General features: G+C 51.2%; 2 protein-coding genes across 3 annotated transcripts in view; one reads left to right on the forward strand and one right to left on the reverse strand.

Annotated features, from left to right (window-relative positions):
* The window catches only part of KAZN (kazrin, periplakin interacting protein), a gene marked incomplete at both ends in the record, with an annotated part of 461,871 nt that overhangs the window by 153,302 nt on the left and 284,910 nt on the right, over positions 1 to 23,659 (reverse strand). The window contains one exon of one of the 2 annotated variants that reach the window (XM_082672292.1): positions 5,121 to 5,328. The exons of the other annotated variant lie outside the window; for it this stretch is intronic. Within the exon in view, the coding sequence (XP_082528418.1) occupies positions 5,121 to 5,328 (208 nt within the window). Of the gene's footprint in view, positions 1 to 5,120; positions 5,329 to 23,659 lie in introns of those variants that run through there. 2 annotated transcript variants of the gene reach the window in all.
* Positions 19,091 to 19,466, forward strand: LOC309824463 (large ribosomal subunit protein eL39-like; the record flags this gene model as incomplete). The annotated part of the gene is made up of 2 exons (XM_082657372.1): positions 19,091 to 19,215; positions 19,418 to 19,466. The coding sequence occupies 2 exons, from the start codon at positions 19,091 to 19,093 to the stop codon at positions 19,464 to 19,466; spliced, it is 174 nt and encodes a 57-aa protein (XP_082513498.1).

The following is a 23,659-nucleotide window of genomic DNA, read 5'->3' on the forward strand; positions in this document are numbered from 1 at the left end:
CAGAAGGGATAACTCAAAGCTGACCTAATGAGGAAATTGCTAAAGGCACAAAGATAAGCAAATGCTTGAGTTGCTTAAACCAAGGAATATCAAGGAGAGGACAAACTTCTTTTTTAAGAGATAAAAATTTAAAGGAAAAATGGACCTGACACTTAATGTGAGTCTACTTTCTTTTTTGTTTGTTTGTTTTTGTTTGTTTGTTTTTCGCAATACGCCGGGCCTCTCACGGTTGTGGCCTCTCCCGTTGTGGAGCACAGGCTCCGGACGTGCAGGCTCAGCGGCCATGGCTCACGGGCCCAGCCTCTCCGCGGCATGTGGTATCTTCCCGGACCGGGGCACGAACCCGTGTCCCCTGCATCAGCAGGACTCTCAACCACTGCGCCACCAGGGAAGCCCAAGCCTACTTTCTTAAGACCAAGACAAGGTCTTTTCACACTGCTTTGAGGTCTACAATCTGGGACCAAGTCCTGGCTGTGACACCTACTAGCTATGTGATCTCAGTCAAGTTACTAATTTTCTGAGCGCCAGTTTCCCCATCTGTGGATGAAATGAGCAATCGCACCTCCCCCTGGGTTGCGGAAGGACTGACTGATGAAGACAAAGCTCGGCGTTTGGTCACCACCAAGCCTGGCCCCCGGGAGGCCACAGAATGAAAGCCAGGACACAGAAACACAGGCCTGGTCCCCTCCTCCAGGGGACTTTATGTAAGGGGAAGGGGCAAGAGGAGATAAGAACTCAAATGGCTAATAAGGAAGGTAGTCTGGGTAGGCTTCAGATATGCCCAGTCTACGAAGATACTAATTTACCAACAACTTTTAAAAAATGACTTGGGGGCTTCCCTGGTGGCGCAGTGGTTGAGGGTCCGCCTGCCGATACAGGGGATGTGGGTTTGTGCCCTGGTCCGGGAAGATCCCACATGCCGCGGAGCGTATGGGCCCGTGGGCCATGGCCGCTGAGCCTGCGCGTCCGGAGCCTGTGCTCCGCAACGGGAGAGGCCACAGCAGTGAGAGGCCCGTGTACAGACAAAAAAAAAAAAAAAAAAAATGACTTGGTCGGGAATTCCCTGGCGGGCCACGCGGTTTGAACTCCGCGCTCTCACTGCTGGGAGCCTGGGTTCGATTCGATCCCTGGTCGGGGAACTAAGATCCCACAAGTCACACTGCTAAAAAAAAATGACTTGGTTCCTTTAGCCGACCGGCAATATCCTCTTGCCTTAGGGACTCAGCACCCACATACCTCACCTCATTCTCCTCTGACCACCTACCTATATACTAAAAAGCACCCGCTCCTATCACGCTAACCCCTCACCTGGCTTTTTTTTTTGTACATAGCATTTACCATCCCCTGACACATCCTGTGTGTATCCTGTGTGTACTGGAAATCTCCTCCCACAGAATATAAGCTCCATGGAAACAAGGTCTGCAGTTGTCTCGTTGCTGCTACATCCCTGGCAGCTACAACAGTGCCTGGCAGGAGTAGATGCTCAAGAAATGTAACTGAATGAAGGGACAGTCAGAGAGGGAATCATTCACGTTCTCAGTCTCAGAAGGCTCAGCGATCACCTGAACACTCTGCAGGGGCTCTGGAAGAATCTCTCCTCCAGTGGAGTCATTCCCACCACACCAACAGGGAAACTGAGTTAACGGAGTTTCTCAAGGTCAAACAGATTTGGGGCAGAACCAGGTGCAGACCGACACTGTGTCTAATTTTTGCATCTCCTGCTCTGTTCCCTAGTCCGGGCGCAAATGGTAACCTCCCCTGGAAGGGGCCCCACCCTGGAGGCCGGAGCTGTCACCGGCACACGGTCTGTCACTCTGCCGATATCAGGACATCCCCCACGAGCAATGTCAGGGTGCCAAGCCTCCAACCCGCCAAGCAAGCATCTCTCTTTCCCCTTCCCCAAACCCCTGAAAGTGCCGATTTCCAGACGCTGTCACCCAAAAGAGCACTCTTGCAGCTCCTTAAACCAAGCATCGCATTAGGCTGGGGACTAACGTGCTAAGATCCTGGCGTGAGTCACCTCACAGCCTGGCTAAAATGTTTATTTCAGCAATAATTTCAGCTTGCGGTTCCAAGCGCGAAGAGGACCTCCCAGAGGAAAACCCCTCACGACAGCCAATGGTTTTGAGCACCTGTGTCCACGACACGCTGTCCTCAATGCCAGCCGCCACAGACCTTCTCAGAAACTACGTTTGGTCTTTAAGAACCAGACGCCAAAAGAGTGTGAAGGGTGGTAGGGTAGAGAGAACTCAGAACTTTCTTGTTCTGCTGCTGGCTTGATCCTGTTTCACACCAGTGATGCCATCTGTAGATCAGGAAAGGAGATTTCCACTGCTCTCTGCCCCAAAGGAACACCAAGAGAGCCACTGGAGTAAGAACCACCCCCAGACCTCAGAGACAGGCATTTCTCAGCTACACCATGTCATTAGGATTTTGTTATTATGAATACACAAGTGGGGTCTATATAGACACAAAGTAAACCTATTTATCTCCACCCAGTCCTCTTCTACCTGTGTACATAATAACAGCCTCCATTGGCCCAACAGTCAGCCTTGGATCACTGAAGTATTTTAAAGACAAGACAAATGTCATCTCAACACAGTTCAGGAGGGTGGAGATGGAGCAGACAGCATCACATCCTAATGGGAACCTGAGTCAATGGGGGCACTAACAGGTGCCCCACAAGTAAAGCTGACGACTTACATTCATTAGTATCAACTATGACCCAGGCAAGGTGCTTTGCAGACATGAGCCTTTTTTTTTTTAACATCTTTATTGGAGTATAATTGCTTTACATTGCTGTGTTAGTTTCTGCTTTATAACAAAGTGAATCAGCTATACATATACATATCTCCCCGTTATCTCCTCCCTCTTGCGTCTCCCTCCCACCCTCCCTATCCCACCCCTCTAGGTGGTCACAAAGCACCGAACTGATCTCCCTGTGTTATGCGGCTGCTTCCCACTAGCTATCTATTTTACATTCGGTAGTGTATATAAGTCCAAGTCACTCTCTCACTTCGTCCCAGCTTACCCTTCCCCCTCCCCGTGTCCTCAAGTCCACTCTCTACGTCTGCGTCTTTATTCCTGTCCTGCCCTTAGGTTCTTTATAACCTTTTTTTTTTTTTTTTAGATTCCATATATATGTGTTAGCATACGGTATTTGTTTTTCTCTTTCTGACTTACTTCATTCTGTATGACAGTCTCTAGGTCCATCCACCTCACTACAAATAATTCAATTTCGTTTCTTTTTATGGCTGAGCAATATTCCATTGTATATACGCGCCACATCTTCTTTATCCATTCACAGACATGAGCTTTTGGTTTTGGTTTTGGTTTTGGTTTTTTTTGCGATACGCGGGCCTCTCACTGTTGTGGCCTCTCTCGTTGCGAAGCACAGGCTCCAGACGCACAGGCTCAGCGGCCATGGCTCATGGGCCCAGCTGCTCCGCGGCATGTGGGGTCTTCCCGGACCGGGGCACGAACCGGCGTCCCCTGCATCGGCAGGCGGACTCTCAACCACTGCGCCACCAGGGAAGCCCCAGACATGAGCTTTTGAATGATCAAAATGTTAATCGAGATTATTAATATCTCCACTTTACAGATGGGTAAAATGGGTCTCAAAAAGATCAAGCAACTTGCCCAAGCCCTCCCATTTGCTTCTTCTTTGCATCTTTGCTCTGTTTCACACCAAGCTGTCTTGGTCTCTAACTGCTCTGTGCAACAGGGGAGGAGGTGGGACTGTCTCCAGCAGACCCAGCCCCTAAGCCAACCACCCAGGGACTCAAGCTCCTTCCAGGCCTCAGGGTCCCTCTTCCCAACCCTTGGTGACCCAAGACCTCAGTTGTTCCAGGACACCAGTGGCAGCTCAGCTAATCAGAGCCAGCTGGTTGGTGGTCCCAGCCCCTGTGGCTAGAACTCTTGACGCTCAGGATTCCATCTCCTGGGGAAACCAACACAGGCAGTCTGGAATTAAGGAGCCTGGCAGTTGACTTTTTTCTCATAGGAAAGAAATAATTATTAGGTAAATAAGCCTGGTGTTTCCCAGTTGGTAAGCTTCCTGCCTGGGAGAGGCATGCTGGTGTCAATCCACAGACAAAATTTGAAATTCCAGTACCATGGCTTCAGGGCTTTGGGGCTTGGGCAAGTCCCTTAAACTCCGGCCTTTTCTGACCTCATCTTCCTGGAGATAACACAGCCTCACTGCCAGGGTGGTGATAAGATTTTAAGACACTGCATATAAATTACTGGAACACACTGGGTGTTCAAGAAATAATAATCATGTGGTCCCCCCCACCTCCGTTTTTCCTGGAAAAAGTATTCAAACTTGAAACTGATGATGACAGACCCTTCTCGGAAGTCCTTCCACCTTCCTACTGTGGAATCTGGAGGATCCAGGGGTTCCTGTGCCCCACCCTCCATGACCTAACTTCAGCGGGGAGGGGACCAGCTGAGACCGGAACGGAATGGAACGGGTGCATCCACTCGGAACATTTTAACACTCAAACGGGGTTTCTCCGCTTGGTCTCCGCTTGGGGCGGATTAGCCAACGATGCACAATTAGACCACTGCATTTATCTCCTCCGCGGCGATTTCTCTTTCTGCCTTAGTCGTTCAAGTGTACGAGAAACCTCTTCGCTCCTAGCAAATGCGAGCCCTCACTTTCCTCTACGCGGGGTGGCGGGAAGGCTCCCCTCGGCACTTTATGGGGCTGCCAGGTGGGTTACAGGTGCGGTCACAGGGGGCCTCCCCAACTTCGCGCGAGGCTGGCCCCTTTCCCACGCTTCCCAGATCAGGCGCGGGAAATGGCCCAAACCTGGGTCTCCAAGCGCCGCGGGATCGCACAGCTCCTGCAGGCTTGGCCTTGACCTCCCTCTGCAACTCTATAGGGGGCTCTTGCCGGAAGGCCGCGGAGCCCCACAACCCCTGCCCTCATGCTTAAGACTAACTCCGCGTCCCGCGCCTCTCCCCCTGCACCCCGTCCGGTGCTCTGGGTCAAGGGCGCGGCGAGAACTTTGCCACGAGCGGCGGCCCGATCCCGGCCGGGAGCGCCCCCGCGCGCCCGGCCCCGGCCCTCCCCCGGCCTGCGGCCGCGCCACCCTCCCCTCCCGGCGCGCACCTACCCGGCTGGCTGCAGTCGCCATCCACTCGAACGGAGGGCGCCCCGGCGCGGGGCCGATCGCCGGGCCCCGCCGCGTCCGCACCCGGCTCGCAGGCTGGCGGTCCCGGGGGGCGCGCAGGCCCAGCCCCCGCCCCGCAGGAAGGCGCCGGCTCGCCCTGAGCCGCGAGCTGGCGGACGCGCTCCCAGGTGCCAGAGTCGGCCGCCCGCATGCCGCGTGCCCGAGGGGCGCTGCCCACGGCGGCGCGGGGGGCTCCGACGGCGGGCGCCGGGCTCAGAGCCCCCGGGGTCGCCGCCGCATCGGGGCGCAGCCGAGCGCCGGCCCCGCCGCCCGCCCGCGCGCGCGCGCCGGACCTGGTCTCTCCGTCTCGCCGGACACCGGGAGGTCCGCGGCCGCCGCACACTAAGAATTCGGCCGCCGACCCTCTCACGTGGGAACGACTCTCACTCGCGCGGCTCCTCCTCCCGCTCCTTCCGGGCTGGCGAGGGCCGCCGCTCGCCCCGCCCCCGGCCCCGCCCCCGGCCCCTCCGCGGCGCCCAGACTCGCCCCAGGGCCCGGGGGAGGGCCGCGTCGCCCCTTTGTAGGCCCGGCCCTGGCCGCTCGGTGCATCCCCCAGCACGGTCATTCCTGGAGAGACTCAGGGTTAGAAAGATGGCCAGTGTCACAGGGGTCGGGAGTGACAGGCCTGAATCCAGGTCTTTGAAAACCGCAAGTGTGTGCATCAAGGGGACAGCTGCCTGGTACCCCAGTTTGCATGTGTCTCTCCACTCTTCTGATACCCTTGGGACAGCCTTGCTAAAGAGCTGAAGCCCCAGCAAGTGGCCGGGAGAGGGCGGAAAGAGCGGGCAGGAAAAGGGGTGGGAGCTCTGGGACATCTCCTTCACTCACCTGTACTGTGTGACCAGTCCTTCAAGTGCATACAGTACTGAGCGCAATGGCTGGGCCAGTGGGGAGGAAAACTGATACATGGTCCACACCTATGAGGAAGTTGTAAACTGGTGCGGGGCACTTCCTCCGTCTCAGCTTCCCCATCTATAAAATGGGGCCTCAGGAATTCCCACCCTGTCCATCCTCAGTGCTACTTCTGAGCACCGCTCTGGGCAGCCATGTGGCAGGTGAGGTGGTTCCCAGGGGAGGTCACGAGCTGGGCGCCCCGAGTGGGTGGGTGGGGCAGTCATTAGGCCAGTCAAGCCCTGTAGGAATTGGCTCTTTGGAGGGTCTGCAAATCAGAGCCCACCCACTGCAGCGGGTGTTCCTGTGGCTGACAGAGCTCGCTGTATGGTGAGTTTGCGGCTCTGAACCCCCTTTGATTTGGGGATTACGATGTGCTTTAGAAGGACTAATTATCTCCCCGCAGCCCTGGGTGGCAGGTCCGGTTTCCCCCTGTGGCAGACATGGGAAGGCGAGGCTACGTGGCTAGATAAGGAATCACACACTTTCCGTGGTGTCCTCAGTTTCCCCTTCCAGGCAGCATGCACCCCACCCCTTCTAGGCCTGGCTCAGTCACCTATGGCTCCCACTGGCCCAGGCCTGAGCTCTGGGAACTTATAGGTACTGGCATATGGCTCTCCAACCATTGGTGGGAACCAAATTACTTCCCCCCCCAACCCCCCGCCCCGCCAATCTCTAAAACCTTCTGCAGGTCACTTTCCTGACTGTGGGCGGGGAGCCCTGCATCTGAGCAACCACTATGGCCTGGCCAACATCCACCATGGCCTTCCCAGGTTCCACCCCACCCCCTACTTTCCTTGCCCTCCCAATGACTGGGACACTAGCCCAGCTGTGGAAGGCCACAGGGCTGCCTCAGACCCCCTCCCCCTGTCGAACTGGACCCCTCAACTGCCCAGTGGAGGGCTGACAGGTACGCCAAACGCTGGTGGTACTCGCGGCTCGGGAAGAAACCCACCCATGGGGTTAAACACCCATACAGCTCTGGGAGAAGGAAACTGACCCCACACCAAGTGACAGAAGATGCTAGGAATCCCCCAAGTCCTCTGCCTTTGCTGGGAAAACCATCAGAACAGAACAAAAGAAAGATCGCTCTGAGCCCTCATGGGAGAAGAAGCTGGGAGTGCCCCTGCATTCTGGAGACATCTGGTCCAGGACACTCTGTTTTGGATGCAACAGGGACACGACTGAGTGAGGTGGGCAGTGCAGGGACTGCTGTGGTCTGTTTCGCAGGGCATTTAGGTTGTATTATTTTGACTTAGAAATTCTTTGCGTATTAAACTTGTAGGGAGGCTCTTCGCTTCCACAAAGAAACATGCTCTTTCCCATATTTCTTGAAGTACATGGAACTCTTGGTCAACCTCCTAGTTTCCCACTTTTGATAGAAACATTCACTTTCCCGTTAACTCCATAACGAGAAAACAGCAGCGCAAGCACAAATATGTAGCACCTGCCACTTGGATTCAACGTCAGGGAGACCTTCGGAGTGATGGGGACTGCGGCAAACAAGAGGCCACCAGCCGCTGTAGCGGAGGCAGTAGATTGCTGTCATACAGGAACTTGGCTCTAGTGTTACTAGAGGTTCTGGATTTTTTTTGGGAGCTACTAGGAATATGAATTTTAAAAAAAAATTTATTTAATTTATTTATTTTTGGCTGTGTTTTCATTTCTGCATGCAGGCTTTCTCCAGTTGTGGCTAGCGGGGGTTACTCTTCGTTGTGGTGCACAGGCTTCTCCTTGCGGTGGCTTCTATTGTTGTGGAGCACGGGCTCTAGGTGCACAGGCTTCAGGAGTTGTGGCTCGCGGGCTCTAGAGCGCAGGCTCAGTAGTTGTGGCGCACAGGCTTAGTTGCTCCGTGGCATGTGGGATCTTCCCGGACCAGGGCTCGAACCCATGTCCCCTGCATTGGCAGGCGGATTCTCAACCACTGTGCCACCAGGGAAGCCAGGAATATGAATTTTTATGTGAAGTCTAAATTTGAAATGTTGGCAACTTTTTAAAACCTAAGAAGAAAGAGGAGAGGGAGGAGAAAGAACAACAAAGGAAATATGTCTAGAAGTTTCTATTTGGCCTGTCGGTCCCCTCTGCAACCTCTCAGGAGTCTGCACGTGTTTTCTACTGACGTTTCAATGATCCAAGCTGTTTCTCAAGCCCCCAGCCCTGGGGAAATTCTGCTGCTCTCCTTTCTCAGCCAAGTTTGGCCTGGCTCTGTGTGTGTGTGTGTGTGTGTGTGTGTGTGTGTGTGTGTGTGTGTTTTCCCCACACTCAGGGCCAGGAATTCACATGGCAGTTGGGTACACCTGCCCTTGCTTTCTGGGGTTTTCAGACTACCCAGGCCTCCCCATTTGGCTTCAGTCTCTCTGTCTCCCTCCCTCTCTCTCTGTCCACAGCTCTGCGAGCAGGCCAGCCTCTGACAGCAGCAGCCTGCAGCCTTCCAGAAAACCATCTGCCTTGGGTGGGAGGTCTTTCCTCCTGGAGGTATGTTTCTGATTCTGAGGACACCCTGGGCCTACGAGATGTTTCTGCTCGGCTCTGCAACAGGAGACGCAACAGCCGGGAAGCGACAGCCCATTTTCTGCTCTGAGCAGTTTGGGCAGGCCCTCTAGGAACGGCAGCTCCAGGGTGGTTTTTATCGGAGACTCCAAGCCCAGGTTGGCTTCTGAACGTGCAGCCTTGCAGAAGGGCCCTATGCTGGGGTTAATGTCGTTGCCTTGAAATTCTTCATTATTTTTGAACTAATGGCCTCTGCAAATTATGTAGCTAGTCCTATTCCCAGAAGATCTACCCGGCCTCCCTGGGTGATGCTGAGAATTGATGTTGGAGACAGCTGGGCCTGGGATGTGGCCACTCTGTCCTTCTCCAGCGTACATTGTATCCAGCCTCTGCAAGGCAGCGGGAAGGGAGGATTTGGGTGTGGGGAAAGGATGCAGGAACTGGCCCCATCCAGTCCTCCTGACAACTCATAAGGAGCAAAGGCATAGTGAGAATTCGAGGTGGGGGCGGGCAGGGGTGGGGATGGGCGACCCAGCCCGAGGGTTGGGAGGCTGCTCCAGTTCTAAGCTCTGAGGCCAGATGATGTCCCCATGACCCAATACAGCGCCACCAAAGGAAACAAAAAGGAGGCTGGGGCACAGGGACACAAGGGATCAGTGCAGTTCCCATTCACAGTGTACCTTCATTGCCAGGGGAACTTCCTTTAGATCACAGGAGCAAGTGACATGACAAGATATATTTGGCTTAAGGAACAAAACCAGAAACGTTGTACTAAAGAACTCCACTATATTCGATATCTACTTGAAATTGAATATTTGAGCCCACTGGAAATTTTCAGGTTTTTTTTTTTTTTCTTGGCTGTGTTTTTAGTATTTGTAGAGGAGGCTTTACTGAGATCTTCCAGCCAACAGTGCTCTTTTCAAACACCTGGCACTAAGACAAGGTGGCACCTGTGGTTCTTAGGAATCTGCACTGTTTTGTCTATAACACCCTCATGAGTTCCTGGAGGCTGGAGACCTCGGTAGCGATCCCCTAGCTTGTGTGTGACTGTGGCAAAGGGTCATTCTGTCTCTGCAACTAAGCGCCCTCACTGGCAAAAGCAAAATGAAGGGCTGGGTTAGCAGATGTGAGGAGGGCCTTCCCAGCTCTGCCCGCGATGGCCGAGTGAGTCTTTTTAATCCTTCTCATGATGGTTGTGGGGGTATGTTTGGTGTGTGTTGCTAGTAGTGAGAGCAAGTGTATTAGTTATCTACTGCTGCGTGACAAATCTCCCCAAAATGCAGAGGCTTGAAACAAGAAGCATTTATTATCTCTCAGTTTCTGGGGGTCAGGAATCCAGGGTGGCCTGGCTGGGTGCCTCTGGCTCAGGAATTCTGCGCAGGCTGCTGGCAAGGTGTCAGCCGGGGAGCAAAGGCACAGTCAACTCAAGGCTCTCCTTGGGGAGTATCTACTCCCCAGCTCACTCATGTGGCTCTGGAAGGATTCTGTTTCTTGTGTTGGACTGAGAACCTCAGCTCCTCCTCGGCTGTGGGTCTGAGGCCACCCTCATTCTTTGCCACAGAGCTATAGATCTACTCGAAAAATCGCAGTTTGCTTCCCTCAAGGGCTTCAAGGGCTTCAAGCAAGAAAGGACGTGCACAAGATGGAAACCTCTGTCTCTGTAACCTAATCTTGGAAATGGCATCCATCACCTTCTCCCTGTTTTGTTCATTAGAAGTAAATCACAGGACTTCACTAGTTGTGCAGTGGTTAAGAATTCGCCTGCCATTGCAGGGGACATGGGTTCGAGCCCTACTCTGGGAAGATCCCACATGCCGCAGAGCAACTAAGCCCGTGCGCCACAGCTACTGAGCCTGCGCTCTAGAGCCCGCGAGCCACAACTACTGAACCCGCGTGCTACAACTACCGAAGCCCGCGTGCCTAGAGCCCGTGCTCCACAACAAGAGAAGCCACTGCCATGAGAAGCCCGTGCACCACAACAAAGAGCAGCCCCTGCTCGCCGCAAGTAGAGAAAGCCTGCACGCAGCAACGAAGACCCAACACAGCCATAAACACATAAATAAATAAAAATTAAAAAAAAAAAGTGAATCACTAGGTCCTGTCCACCCTGGATGGGAGGGTTTGATTACAGGAAGCAGGGGTCACTGAGGGCCGTCTTGGAGGCTGCCCACCCCAGGAGGCTGGGGACACATTTTTGGGAGGCAGAGAGAGCAGGACTCAAATCCTGGCTCTGATACACACTAGTGTATGATCTAGAAGAAATGACTTCACCCCTGGAAGCTTCCGTTTCCTCCTCTGTAAGATGGAGATGACTGTGGCCACTACCTCATAGGGTTGTGGAAGGAGGTTTCAATGAGAAGAGGCGCACGCAGGGCTCTTGAATGGTGATTAGCACGAGGTAAACCCTCGACAAAGGGGGCTTGAGGACATTGCTGGAGGAGGCCGGAGCGACGTGCCCCTTGTTTCCAAGCCAGATAAGCATTACCAGCTATTCCATGGAGATCTGCAGCCTTTGATCTATTTCTCAGAAGTCCTTCTGGCAGGCCCTGGGATGCCTTTGTGGCTGACGCCACCAGTGGGTACGTACTGATCTCCTCTGTTTCCCTCGGCCATCCCAGTAGGACTCGGGGGCACAGGTGCAGCGGGAAGGATTAGACTGGGATTTTCCCCTATACCTACTTAGACCTCAGCCCTTGGGGGATGGAGGATTTTACCCCTGTTCCATCCTGCCATCTGTCCTGGCGAGGACTTCTTGGCTGGAGACCTTTGTGCGCCTGTCATGGGCTCATTGGTATTCTTTGGTGATCTTTCCTGGGTCCCAGATGACCTGGTGAAGATCCTGATCACCTCTGCCAGCAGAAGCTTAGCCCGAAGCCAGGCACTGAAGTGTTTTCACTGAGTGCGGCTGTCTTCCGTGCCCTGTCTCTCAGACCATCTTGCGTCCCAAATTAGACTCTCAGCTGCACCAAAAGGAAAAAGTCCTTCCTCATCCAGGGGCCATATCTCTCCTGTCTCCTCTAAGCCTCTTTTTGGGGAGTTCATGTCAAGCAGGGAGGTTTCTGCAGAAAGCTGAAATGTTGCAGCTTATTCAGAATAAATAACAATAACATCAAAAATACTACGACTTGGGGACTTCCCTGGTGGTGCAGTGGTTAAGAATCTGCCTGCCAATGTAGGGGACACGGGTTCGATCCCTGGTCCGGGAAGATCCCACATGCTGCGGAGCAACTAAACCCGTGTGCCACAACTACTGAGACTGCGCTCTAGAGCCCGTGAGCCACAACTACTGAGCCCACGTGCTGCAACTACTGAAGCCCGCATGCCTAGAGCCCGTGCTCTGCAACAAGAGAAGCCACCGCAATGAGAAGCCCGTGCACCGCAATGAAGAGTAGTCCCCTCTCGCCGCAACTAGAGAAAGCCCGCGCGCAGCAACGAAGACCCAACGCAGCCAAAATACTATGACTTCTAATAATAATAGGCAAACATTTACACAGCACTTACTATATGTGCCGGGCACTGTTCTAAAAACTTTAGACATTCATTTAATTCTCCCAACAACTCTGAGAGTTACATGTACTATTATTATCATCCCCATTTTACAAATGAGGAGACAGACACAGAGAAGTTAAGTCACTTACCCAAAGGCACACAGCCAATGAGTGTTGTAGGCAGGACTCAAGCTTAATGTAGTCTGGCTGCAGAGTTTGGGCTAATAACCATCATGCTACCTTGGAAAAAGTTGTCACTGAGCACACACTTCCCCCCAGGGACTGTCCTTTCTAGCTCATTCGACCCTCCAAACCACTGTATCCCCATGTCCCAGCTGAGAAAACTGAGGTTTAGGGAAGACAAAGGGACTTATCCAAGATGATGTGGCTGTTCAATGCAGGGTTGGGAGTCTAACCATCAGAAGTGAGGGGTGTTCTCTGGGGGAATGCCTTGCATGTCAGGGTTATGGAGAATGCCTGCCTGTGGGCACAGTGGAATAGTCAACCCTTCCTTGATTACCTCCTGGACATGGGACTCAGGGAACCCTCAGCAGGGCATCTGGGGATGGGACCTCTGCTGCCCCCGGTGGCCACTGGAGGTACTTTACCTTCCTCACCTGTGGGTTGGTGGCTCCTGGGAATGGGACCCCTGTGTCCACCACCACAATTTTCAGGCCCCGTGTCTCCACTTCCTATGTGTGATTTAAGAGACACAGAGAGCTATGGGCCAGTGAGTGCCCAAGATAAGAATAATGGTTACTGTTTACTGAGCCCTTCCATCTCTGTGCCAGGCACTCTGCCGGGTACTTGTTACTTAAATGTTATAATTTAATTTACCAATGCACAGAGATAGAATCATCATTGTTAAGGGTTATTTATAATATTGGATAGAGCACTTTACACATATTAGCTCATTTTTATCCTCACGACACTACATAAGTACTACCACAATCCTCACTTTATCAATGAGGAAACCAAGGAACAGAGAGGTTTAGTAGCTTACCTGAGGTCACCCAGTAGACTAGGATGGAGCTAGGATTTAGAGGCAGGAGTTCTGGCTCCAGAGCCAGTTTTCTTAATTATTGTGCCACTATTTTGTATTATTATAAAAGTTATTAGTGTTCTGATTTTACAGTTGAAGAAACCAAGGCTTAGAGAGTGGAAGAATTTGTCTAAGGTCACACAGCTGGTAAGTTTAGACCCAGTATTTCAACCACGTCTGTCTTCATTTATTCATTCGTTGGCTCAACAAATACCGATTGTGTACCAACCATGTGGCAGGCACGGTACTGGGCTCCGGAGGTGAAGCACCATGTGGTCTAGCCTGCCATGGGTACCTGGGATGTACCAGCATGTGACCCCAAGCGGGCCTAAGGCAGGCCCCTGGGAAAGACTGGCAATTCCTGCAAAGTTGAAACTATTCCTCCCTCTCCGGAACCAGGAAGGGTCTGGATTCCTAGATCACTGCTCTCCCGGTTTCATCTCCATGGCAAATACCTGCAGAATGGCTCTTACAGGGACATGGAAAAGAAAACCGATTAGACTCGGGAGGGGCTGTGGTGAGGGTCTGTGGCATGGAGTTCTAGACTTTTCTTTCTGCAATTGCCCTTTACTTACTAGTAAAGTTGGGCAAGTCGGGCCACCTTCCGGGGGCCTCAGTTTCCCCACCTGTGAAATGGGGATAAGAATACTTGCCTATCTCCCCATGACTGTCCTGTGAGGAACAAAGGAGACCAGAAGTGCGAAAGCCCATGTAACTGCAGAGGGCCAAACACCCAGGCTGAGGGGCCGGTTAAGGAACCATTTGGTTATTTGCTTGTTCATTTCTTGGGGTCCGCCTGCACTCAGCATCTGCCATGAGTCCACTCCTGCCCTAGATACTGTGGGGAAGGGCGACAGGCCCCCGAGTGTAGAAAGGTCACGGTCCACTTGGACATTCAGATGAGAAAGGAGAACGGCTGGCAGATATGACTTTGATTATGACTCTGTGCCACAGAGGCCTTGCCACTGGGACAATGACGAGCCCTTGCCACCTCCCTCCCCAAGGAAACAAAATGATCTCAAAGACCAGGCTAGCAAATGGCTTCAATATTCTTGCAGGCAGGGTGAGCGCTGAGACCCAGAGATGCTGGCCTGGCCTGTCCCTTTAAGGCTTAAAGTGACAATCTCTCCTAAAGCAACAGCTCTCACAGTGGTCAGAAGCAAGTTGGAACCATGGAGTAAGAACCTTGTGCAAAGGCCTGGGCCTTTCATGTGAAGGTCTCTGAGCTACCTGCAAGTAGTAATTAGGCATCTCAGCACCGAGGTGGGGTATATCTGTTCAAAGACAAAGCTGGCTTCTCCTTCGGAGAAACAGAAGTCCAGAGAGGCTCAGATACCTGTCCAGAGACACACAGCAAATCAGGGCCCAAGCAGACTGACTTCAGGAAGCCTTAGAGCAGTGGTTCTCGAAGTGTGGCCCCTAGACTAGCTGTATCAGCACCATCCTTGTGCATGTATGAGAAACGCAAATTCTCTGCCCCATCCCTACCTCCTGAGTCAGAAATTCCTGGGGTGGGGCCTGACAGTCTGTTTTAACAGCCCTCTCCATGTAACCCTGAGGCTGATAAAGGTGAGGGCCACTGCCAGTGCCTGGAGGAAGGACTGCTAGGTCTTCATGTCCTTCTGAGTTGGGGGGTAGGAACGAAGCAGTGGAGCAGAGCAAGGTCATTTTGTCAGTGGCTGTGGTGTCACAGCTACATAACCACCCCTCCCCCACCCTGATGGCTTTTTGCACCCAGAGTCCAAACCCTAGGGGCCTCCCTTGTCAGGAGGCCACCTGCCTGGGCTCTGGGAGGCCTGTCCACACACGCCCCCGGCCGCTTTCCTGTAATTACAGGCTCTACCTGCTTGTCCGCCCACCAGAACTCAGGCATGTCAGCCAGAGCGACTCCGGCTTCTCCCACCCTGAAGGCAGAGCACGCACGGCCTCCATCAGCACCTCAGGCTCTGTGTCCACAAGGCCTCCAGCAAAGCCAGGAACAGGCCTGCCATTGCCCCCAGCGGCCGCTGTGTGGGCTGAGCTCAGGAAGATCGTTCTGCACCCTGGACATCAGGAAGTAACCTTACGCCCTGGTCTCCGGGTTCTCAGGGCAGAAATCGGCAATGGCCCCTAGTCCCATAGGGACTAATTAGAATTTGTTCTAAATTCTTTTTCCCCCAGAATTGTCCTTTAAATATCTTTGGAACTGGTTTCAGGAGGCAGATTTGTCGAACAGCTACGGGGAAGGACTGTCATCTTCCCCCTGAAGTTTCTCATTAAAACAAACAAGCAGAAATGTTTTGTCTAATGTGAAAGGAGCTGCATTCTTTTTGTTTTTAGAGATCTGACCTTTGAAAGTAGGATGTTTCTCCCAGATTAGGGGCCTGGTGGAGGGATGCTCTTGGATTCCTGGAGTTGAAGGACAACCCCACGAGCTGCTGGGTGAGCCCAGTCCCACCTCCCTTGTAAATTCAAGGCGGGGACAGGGTTTTAAACTGATACAGGCCCAGGGCACCGGGCATACAGCAAGCACACACTCGGATTTGTGGATTGTTGGAAAGATCCTGAGTTCTGGCTCAGGGCCTCCCAGTTGCCTTGTGCTAAGCTTAACAAGTCCCTTCCCATTTCTTCTAAGAAAAGGATCCCACGTCTTAATAAATAACAACAGCTACCTTCCACCGTGGGCCCAGTGGTATGATAGGCCCTCTAGTGGTTTTATCTCATGTAATCCCTCAACTGCCCTACGAGAGGGGGTACTGTCGTGATACCCACTTTATTTATTTATTTTTTATTTATTTTTTTTTAGGTTGCGCCGTGAGGCATGTGGCACCTTAGTTCCCCGACCAGGGGTTGAACCCGTGCCTCCATGCATTGCGAGCTTGGAGTCTTAACCACTGGACCACCTGGGAAGTCCCATGATACCCATTTTAAAGCAAGGTAAACTGAGGGTAAGAGAAGGGAGCAGAGGTTGCAAACTGGTGGCCCTAGAGCCAGTGACGGCCTGTGAATGTGTTTTCTTTTCCTAGTATTCTACTAAAAAGCATTTTAAAAATTAGTTGCCAACATTTAAAAATTTGGATAAATTACACCAAAAAATTCAGATATTTAGCTTTATTTTGAAAACATCAGGAGGTCTGGTGATAGAACCCCCATTCCATCCCACAGGGTAACAGTGTGTCCTCCATCCCTCAACCCCTGCTCCCTCGTTCCTGTAAGTCACCACATGGGGGCTCCAGGCACGGAGTCCACAACCGCTGGTCTTAGGCCACAGGTGGTGATGGGCAAAGTCAGTGCTTGTCTGGGTCTGTCTGTCTGTCTGTCTATCTGTCACTCTTTGTGTATCTCACCACTGCCCACTTCCAGGAGAACCTGATGTTAGATGAGAAGGAACACAGGACAAGGGAGTCAGGAGATGTGGGTGTTCGTTCTGTTGACTGGGTGACCTTGGGTCAACGCTTTTCCCTCCCCGGGCCTCAGTTTTCCCATCTATACAATTCGGAGGTTGGATAAAAAGATCTCCCAGAGCCCCTCTGCTCCTATCAGCCTAAGGAAGGTTCCTCTCAGCTGCAGAGCCCGTTGGGAAACTGTCTGAGGGCTTGCAGACAGGCCAGGTGCGGGCTTGCCCACCTGAGCCGTCCTGTGGCCACGAGCACCTCTGGGCAGGGAGACGGTCTCACAAACCCAGAGCTCTGCCATCAGCACCAGCAGGGGCCAACAGTCTCACTCTTCCCAGTGACGGAAAGGCGGGTTCCACCCGTGAAGCCGCCTCCAGCATTGCTAACCTAATTACACAGAGAAAAGAGTCCATGAGGATGACCCAGACTCCCCGCTCTGAAATGCAGGATTCCTGGGCTGGGAGGTGGAACCAGCTTGTCCCTGCCCAGGTCAGTCTGAGGACAAGAATACCCGCTGGGCACTGGGTAAGCCAGGTGGGGTTCTGTGCTGCCAAGAGGAAATACTCATTCGAGTCCCAGGAACAGAAAGCATGCATTCTTCCGCCCTTCTCTTTCTTCATCCTACAAACACGTGACAGAGGAGGAAACTGAAGCCCAGAGAGGGGGAGTGATTGTCCAAGGTCACACAGCAAATCAGTGCCAGAGTCAGATGACAGCTCAGGCTTCTTGACCCCCTTCCTGGGGTACTTTACATATTCTCTATCACTTGGGAGTTTAGAACCCTCCACCTCTTTGGAATTGGGCTTCAGAAGGGGCTTGGAGTGGCCTGTGTGGGCAGAGACTGTCTGTGTCGTCCAGAGCCCTAACATGGGGCTTGTGCACAGTGCCTAAGACACAAACCACTGCTGAGAGAATGGGGGACCCGTGGGCCCAGCAGGTGTGAGCCGCCCAAGCTTCTAGGTTGGAAGCTTGGTCTGTAGGAAAGGTTGCAAAGCCCACATGTGGCTCACAGACATATTCTGGTCTCCCCACAATGTTTAAAACAAATTCATGTTAGTTGCCAACACTTAAGAATCAGGGAATTTTTCTTCTTCTTTTTTTGTTGGTTATCTATGTAGTAGTGTGTACAAGTCAATTCCAAACTCCCAGTCTATCCCTCCCCCCACCCCTCCCCCCTGGTATAAGCTCATTCTCTAAGTCTGTGAGTCTGTTTCTGTTTTGTAAATAAGAATCAGGGAATTTCACATAAAAGACAGGCTTTCTGGCTTCTTTTGAAGAGTCTCAAAATCTGGCAGAAGCTGGACCACATTTCCACCTGGCCGTGGCTGGCAGGACGTGGGTGCGCTCCCTCTCGTTCACCATCTCCACCATCCTTCCCAGCCTCTGTGACCTCCCTGCATGTACGTTTGGGGATTTCAACCGCCCCCCGCCCCCCACAGCCTCCCATGCTAAAGTCACCCCCTCTCTCATCCTGGTCACCCCAGGGGAAATTCTGGTTCTCATTGGAGGGCAGCTTTGCCCCACAGGGGACATTGGGCCATGTCTGGAGACATTTTGGGTTATCACAATCAGGGAGAGGACTTACTACTGGCATCTAAAGGGTAGAGGCCAGGGATGCTGCTAAACATCCTACGATGCACAGGACAGAACCCCAAACAAGTAATTATCTGGCCCCAAACATCGGCAGTGCTGAGGTTGAGAAACTCTGAGCTGAATCAACAGAGCCCCGGGCCAGGAACAGGATCTGGAGAGGGAGGGTCACCCATGCTGGGGACTGACTGCACACTGAGCATCATGTTAGGCAAGGGGGGAGAAAGCCAGGATGTGTACAATGTGGCCCCGGCTCTCTGGGTGCACGGGGGGGCACCCGGAAATGTAGAGGAGGGGGCTCCCTCCACCAGGTACATCAGCAGGGTATCAAGGGCAGAGGTGCAGTCAGGATGGGCAGAGATGGGGAGGTGAGCATGCTGGGCAGAGGAAACAGCCTAAGGCAAGGTGTGGTGGCAGTAGCAGACGCAGAGGCACACATCTGAGAAGAGATGTCTTCTGTTAGGTGGGAGGGACGCTGGGTGGGAAGCAAGGGCATGATGTTGGAGGAGGAGATTGTGGGCAGGATGTGAGGGGTCTCCAAGTCAAGCTAATTGGGAGAGAGAGGGCAGCCCATGGCCAATCCTTGCAAAGGTAGTGGAGTATTAACTTTGTGACCTTGGAGAAATCACTTTAATTCTCAGAGCCTCAGTTTCCTCATCTGTTCAATGGGATAATAAGAGTGATTAAAAACTATCACACGTAGAACTCACCATTTGCCAAGGCACTGAACTATATCTGATGTATTTAATCCTCAAAGAAGCCCTACAAAGTATATAGCACTACTATTATTTCCAATTGTATAGCAGAGGAAACTTCAAGATATGGATAGGTAAATCAACTTCAACTTTCCCAAGGATACTACTAGTAAGGAACAAAGGTGAGATCTGAACCTAGGCAGTCTGGCTCCAGCACATGCTCTTAGTTGTTCTGCTATTCTGTCTCTCTAGAACCTTCTAGGTGAGTTGTCCTTAAGAATAAATGAAATGCTCCTCTTTTCTCTTGTCCGCCATCATACGTGTGGTTGAATTTGCTCTCGCCATGTCTTCCCACCAGACTTTCAGGATCAAGCGATTCCTGGTCAAGAAACAAAAGCAGAATCGTCCCATTCCCCAATGGATTCAAATGAAAACTGGTAATAAAATCAGGGCTTCCCTGGTGGCGCAGTGGTTGAGAGTCCGCCTGCCGATGCAGGGGACACGGGTTCGTGCCCCGGTCCGGGAAGATCCCACATGCCGCAGAGCGGCTGGGCCCGTGAGCCATGGCCGCTGAGCCTGCGCGTCCGGAGCCTGTGCTCCGCAACGGGAGAGGCCACAACAGTGAGAAGCCCGCGTACCGCAAAAAAAAAAAAAAAAAAAAAAAAATCAGGTACGACTCCAAGAGAAGACATTGGAGAAGAACCAAGCTGGGTCTATAAGGAAGCTCACATATGAAGTGGTGCACATTGATGCTGTGTCAAGGTCAAGTGCGTCTTACCATATCAGAACAGCACTACTGTCTGAACAGCTGCCTGCGTGATGGGAGAAATGGAATGGCTCACTCCTCTTGATCTTTCCTCACCACTGCTCACTGTCTAGCTCAGTAATAAATATGTGAAAACTTTAAAAAAAAATAAATGAAATAAAGCAGGTAAGATGCCCAGGACAATCCTGGCACGGAGTTAGTGCAGAAGCAGGTGACACATTGCATAGAGTCCCAGCCCAGGCGGATGGAGCAAAGTCCAGTTCACAACATCAACGGAAAGAGGCGCCAGAGACGTTCTGGCGTGGGCACACCTGCTCCGTGGAGAGAGGGGGGTAGAGGAAGGGCGCCCCTCCACTCAGGTGAGAAACGGCTAAGCCAGGTTTCTGGAAATGCATCTCCATTTGCAGTGCCCCCCCGCCCCCCTCCACCTCTCTGTCTCTTTAACACCTCCAGGACTTTGCTCACTCCATGCTCCCTGCCTGGAATGTTCTCCTCTCCGCCTCCACTAAACCCCTTCCGTCTAGTCTATCCCTTCCAACAGAGCTCAGAGGATACTTCTGGAAGCAGTTCAGGACATGCCCGGGCAGAGTAATCACGCCTTGTCTTTGTACCCAGAGCATTTTTTCAAACTCAATTTGCCTCCTGGGGCATCATCTCAGAGCGGCTCAGCCTTCACCAGCATGTCTGTCTCCTGGGGATCTTGTTAAAATGCAGATTCAGGAGTGGGGTCTGAGGTTCTGCTCTTCTAACAACAAAGCTCTCAGGAGATGCTTATGTTGTTGGTCCAGGGAACACACTCTTGAGTCCCAAAGTCTCAGGGCGCTTCCTGGGAGTCATTCGTCCTCCATGGACAGGATACTCCTCAGGGGCAGGGGCTTCATTTTAGTTTTTATACAGCAGGTTCTTATTGGTTATCCATTTTATACATATTAGTGTATACATGTCAATCCCAATCTCCCAGTTCATCCCACAACCACCCCCACCACCACTTTCCCCCCTTGGTGTCCATACGTTTGTTCTCTACATATGTGTCTCTCTTTCTGCAGGGGCTTCATTTTAAAGGCCAGCACGGGGGGTGGGGGGAGGAACGGAGGGACAGTGTTGACCCATCAGTGGAGGGATGGCCAGATTGAATACTTCAATTTGACTCACAGCTTCTCTGTTTCAGTGACACCCTCCTTCCAGATCTTCAGAAGGAGGCATATCAAGTGCTCCATGACTGAGGATAGCCTGGGATTATTTCATTGCCACCTACCCTCAGGCATGAGCACCTAGGGTCGCTAGCTTGTCCCCCAGAAAAGGATGAAATCACTAGTGAGACGGTGAACACGATGATTTTTAATTTTAAAGGTGTCTTGCATGCTTCAACGAATCATCTGCACTTTCAATTCTTACTTTTTGTTTTACATTCTGTGATGCTGAAAAGATATAAACATGCCCTTTTTGACATTTTTATTTTATGGGGCAGAAAGCAAAATGGCTGAACTATGCAATGAACTCTGGACTCCTGTTCAGGATCGGGCTACTTCCCCAGGTCACCGGCCATGCAACAGCGTGCTTCTTCCTTTCCTATCTGCCCCCCACCCTCCGTTTCATGGAGACATAATTGACATATAGCACTGTGTAAGTTTAAGGTGTACAGTGTGATGACTGGATATATGTATATATTGCAAAATGTTTACCATAACAAGGTTAGTTAACACATCCTTCACCTCGCACAAATACCCTTTTGTTGTTGTTGCTGTTATGGGTGAGAACATTTAAGATCTACTCTTAGCAACTTTCAAGTATATAATATAATACTGCTAACTATAGTCACCACACTGTGCCTTAGATCCCCAGAACTTATTCCTCTGATAACTGGAAGTTTGTCTCCTTTGACCAAAATCTCCTCATTCTCTCTGCCCTCCCACCTCACCACCCACCAGCCCCTGGTGACCACCATTCTCTTTGTTATTGTGAGTTTGACTTATGTTTTTAGATTCCATGTCTGAGACCATATGGTATTTGTCTTCGTTTGTCTGGCTTATTTTACTTAGCATACTGTCCTCCAGGTTCATCCGTGTTGTTGCAAATGGTAGGATTTCCTTCTTTTTTTAATGGCTGAATAGAATTCATATATATACACACGTATACATACATGTATATATATATATATACACACATATACATATATACACACATGTGTGTATGTATATATACACATACACACATATATATACACACATATGTGTGTATGTATATATACACACATATATATATATATATCATAACTTTTTTTTTTTTTTTTTTGGCCACACTGCTTGGCTTGCGGGATCTTAGTTTACTGACCAGGGATTGAACCCGGGCCCTCGGCAGTGAAAGTGCGGAGTCCTAACCACTGGACCGCCAGGGAATTCCCCACAACTTCTTTATTCATCCGTTGATGGACATTTAGGTTGTTTCCATGTCTTGATTATTGTAAATAATGCTGCAGTGAACATGAGGGTGCGTATATTTTTTCGAGTTACTGTTTTTATCTCCTTCGGAATTGCTGGATCATATGGTAGCTCTATTTTTAATTTTTGAGGAACCTCCATACTGTTTTCCATAGTAGCTCTACCTATTTACATTCCCACAGTGCATGAGAGTTCCCTTTTCTCCACATCCTTGCCAACATTTGTTATTTCTTGTATTTTTGAAAATAGCAGAATATTCTGAGAGGTGTGAGATGATATCTCATTGGGGTTTTGATTTGCATTTCTCTGATGATTAGTGATGTTGAGCAGCTCTTCATATAACTATTGGCCATCTGAATGTCCTCTTTGGAAAAATGTCTATTCAGGTCCTTTGCTCATTTTAATATTGGATTTTTTTTTTTTTTTGCTATTGAGTTGTGCGAGTTCCTTATCTATTTTGGATATTAACCCCTTATCAGATATGTGGTTCACAGGTATTTTCTCCCTTTCTGTAGGTTGGTTGCCTTTTCCTTTTGTTCATTGTTTCCTTTGCTGTACAGAATCTTTTTAGTTTGATGTAGTCCCACTTGTTGATTTCTGCTTCTGTTGCTTGTGTTTCGGTGTCATATGCAAAAAAAATCATTGCCAAGACCAACGTCAAGGAGCTTTTTCCCTATGCTTTCTTCTAGGAGTTTTATGGTTTTATGTTTACATCCTTAATCCATTTTGAGTTAACTTTTGTGAGTGGTGTAAGAGAGGGTTCCACTTCCACTCCTTTGCACGTGAATATCCAGTTTTCCCAACACCATTTATTGAAGAGACTGTCCCTTCCCTATTGAGTATTCTTGGCTCGCTTGTGAAATGTCAGTGGACCGGATATGCATGGATTTATTTCTGAGCTCTCACTTCTGTTCCATTGGTCTATGTAGCTGTGTTTCTGCATGGCTCACTTCTGAGCCTTGCTACCAGGCATGTTCCTGGTGACCTGCTCCAGTCCCAACTCTGTCAACCATGTCAAGGAATGAAAATAAGTTTTAACATCCATTGAAGCAAAGCAATTAGGAAGGTCACCCTGCTCAGGGAAGAGAGAGTGAGAAAGAGAGAAAATAACAGTATACTTTGAAGGCAGTCACATCAACTGTTAAGTTGTCCACTGTTCACATCCAAGTTCCACTGGGCAGTTAATGGTAAGCCGAATTCATGTGGTGTGTTCTTTTCTTTTCTTTTTTTTTTTTTTTCGGTACGCGGGCCCCTCACTGCTGTGGCCTCTCCCACTGCAGAGCACAGGCTCCGAACGCGCAGGCTCAGCGGCCATGGCTCACGGGCCCAGCCGCTCCGCGGCATGTGGGATCCTCCCAGACCGGGGCACGAACCCGAGTCCCCTGCATTGGCAGGCGAACTCTCAACCACTGCGCCACCAGGGAAGCCCCTGTTATTTTCTTATTAAACATTTGCATGAGGTATTTGCTTCATCCTTATCATTAATATCTGGTTAGCAGACCCTGGGAGGATGTTCTGGACGTGGGCCTGGGGACCTCTCTTTCTCCAGTGCAGACCCTTGGGACTGGGTTCTGTTTTGCAGGTGGCAGCAAGACAAGCCAGCAGGACTGTTCCTACTCAAAGTGCACTTCTTGCCCCCCCAGGGAACAGCTGGCTTTGGGGCTAGTGGTACCTGCAGAAGATGCACTAATCTGGGATGGACGGAAAA

The sequence above is a fragment of the Grampus griseus genome (genome assembly GCF_964374135.1).
Source record: "Grampus griseus genome assembly, chromosome: 1".
Taxonomy (NCBI): Eukaryota; Metazoa; Chordata; class Mammalia; order Artiodactyla; family Delphinidae; genus Grampus; species Grampus griseus.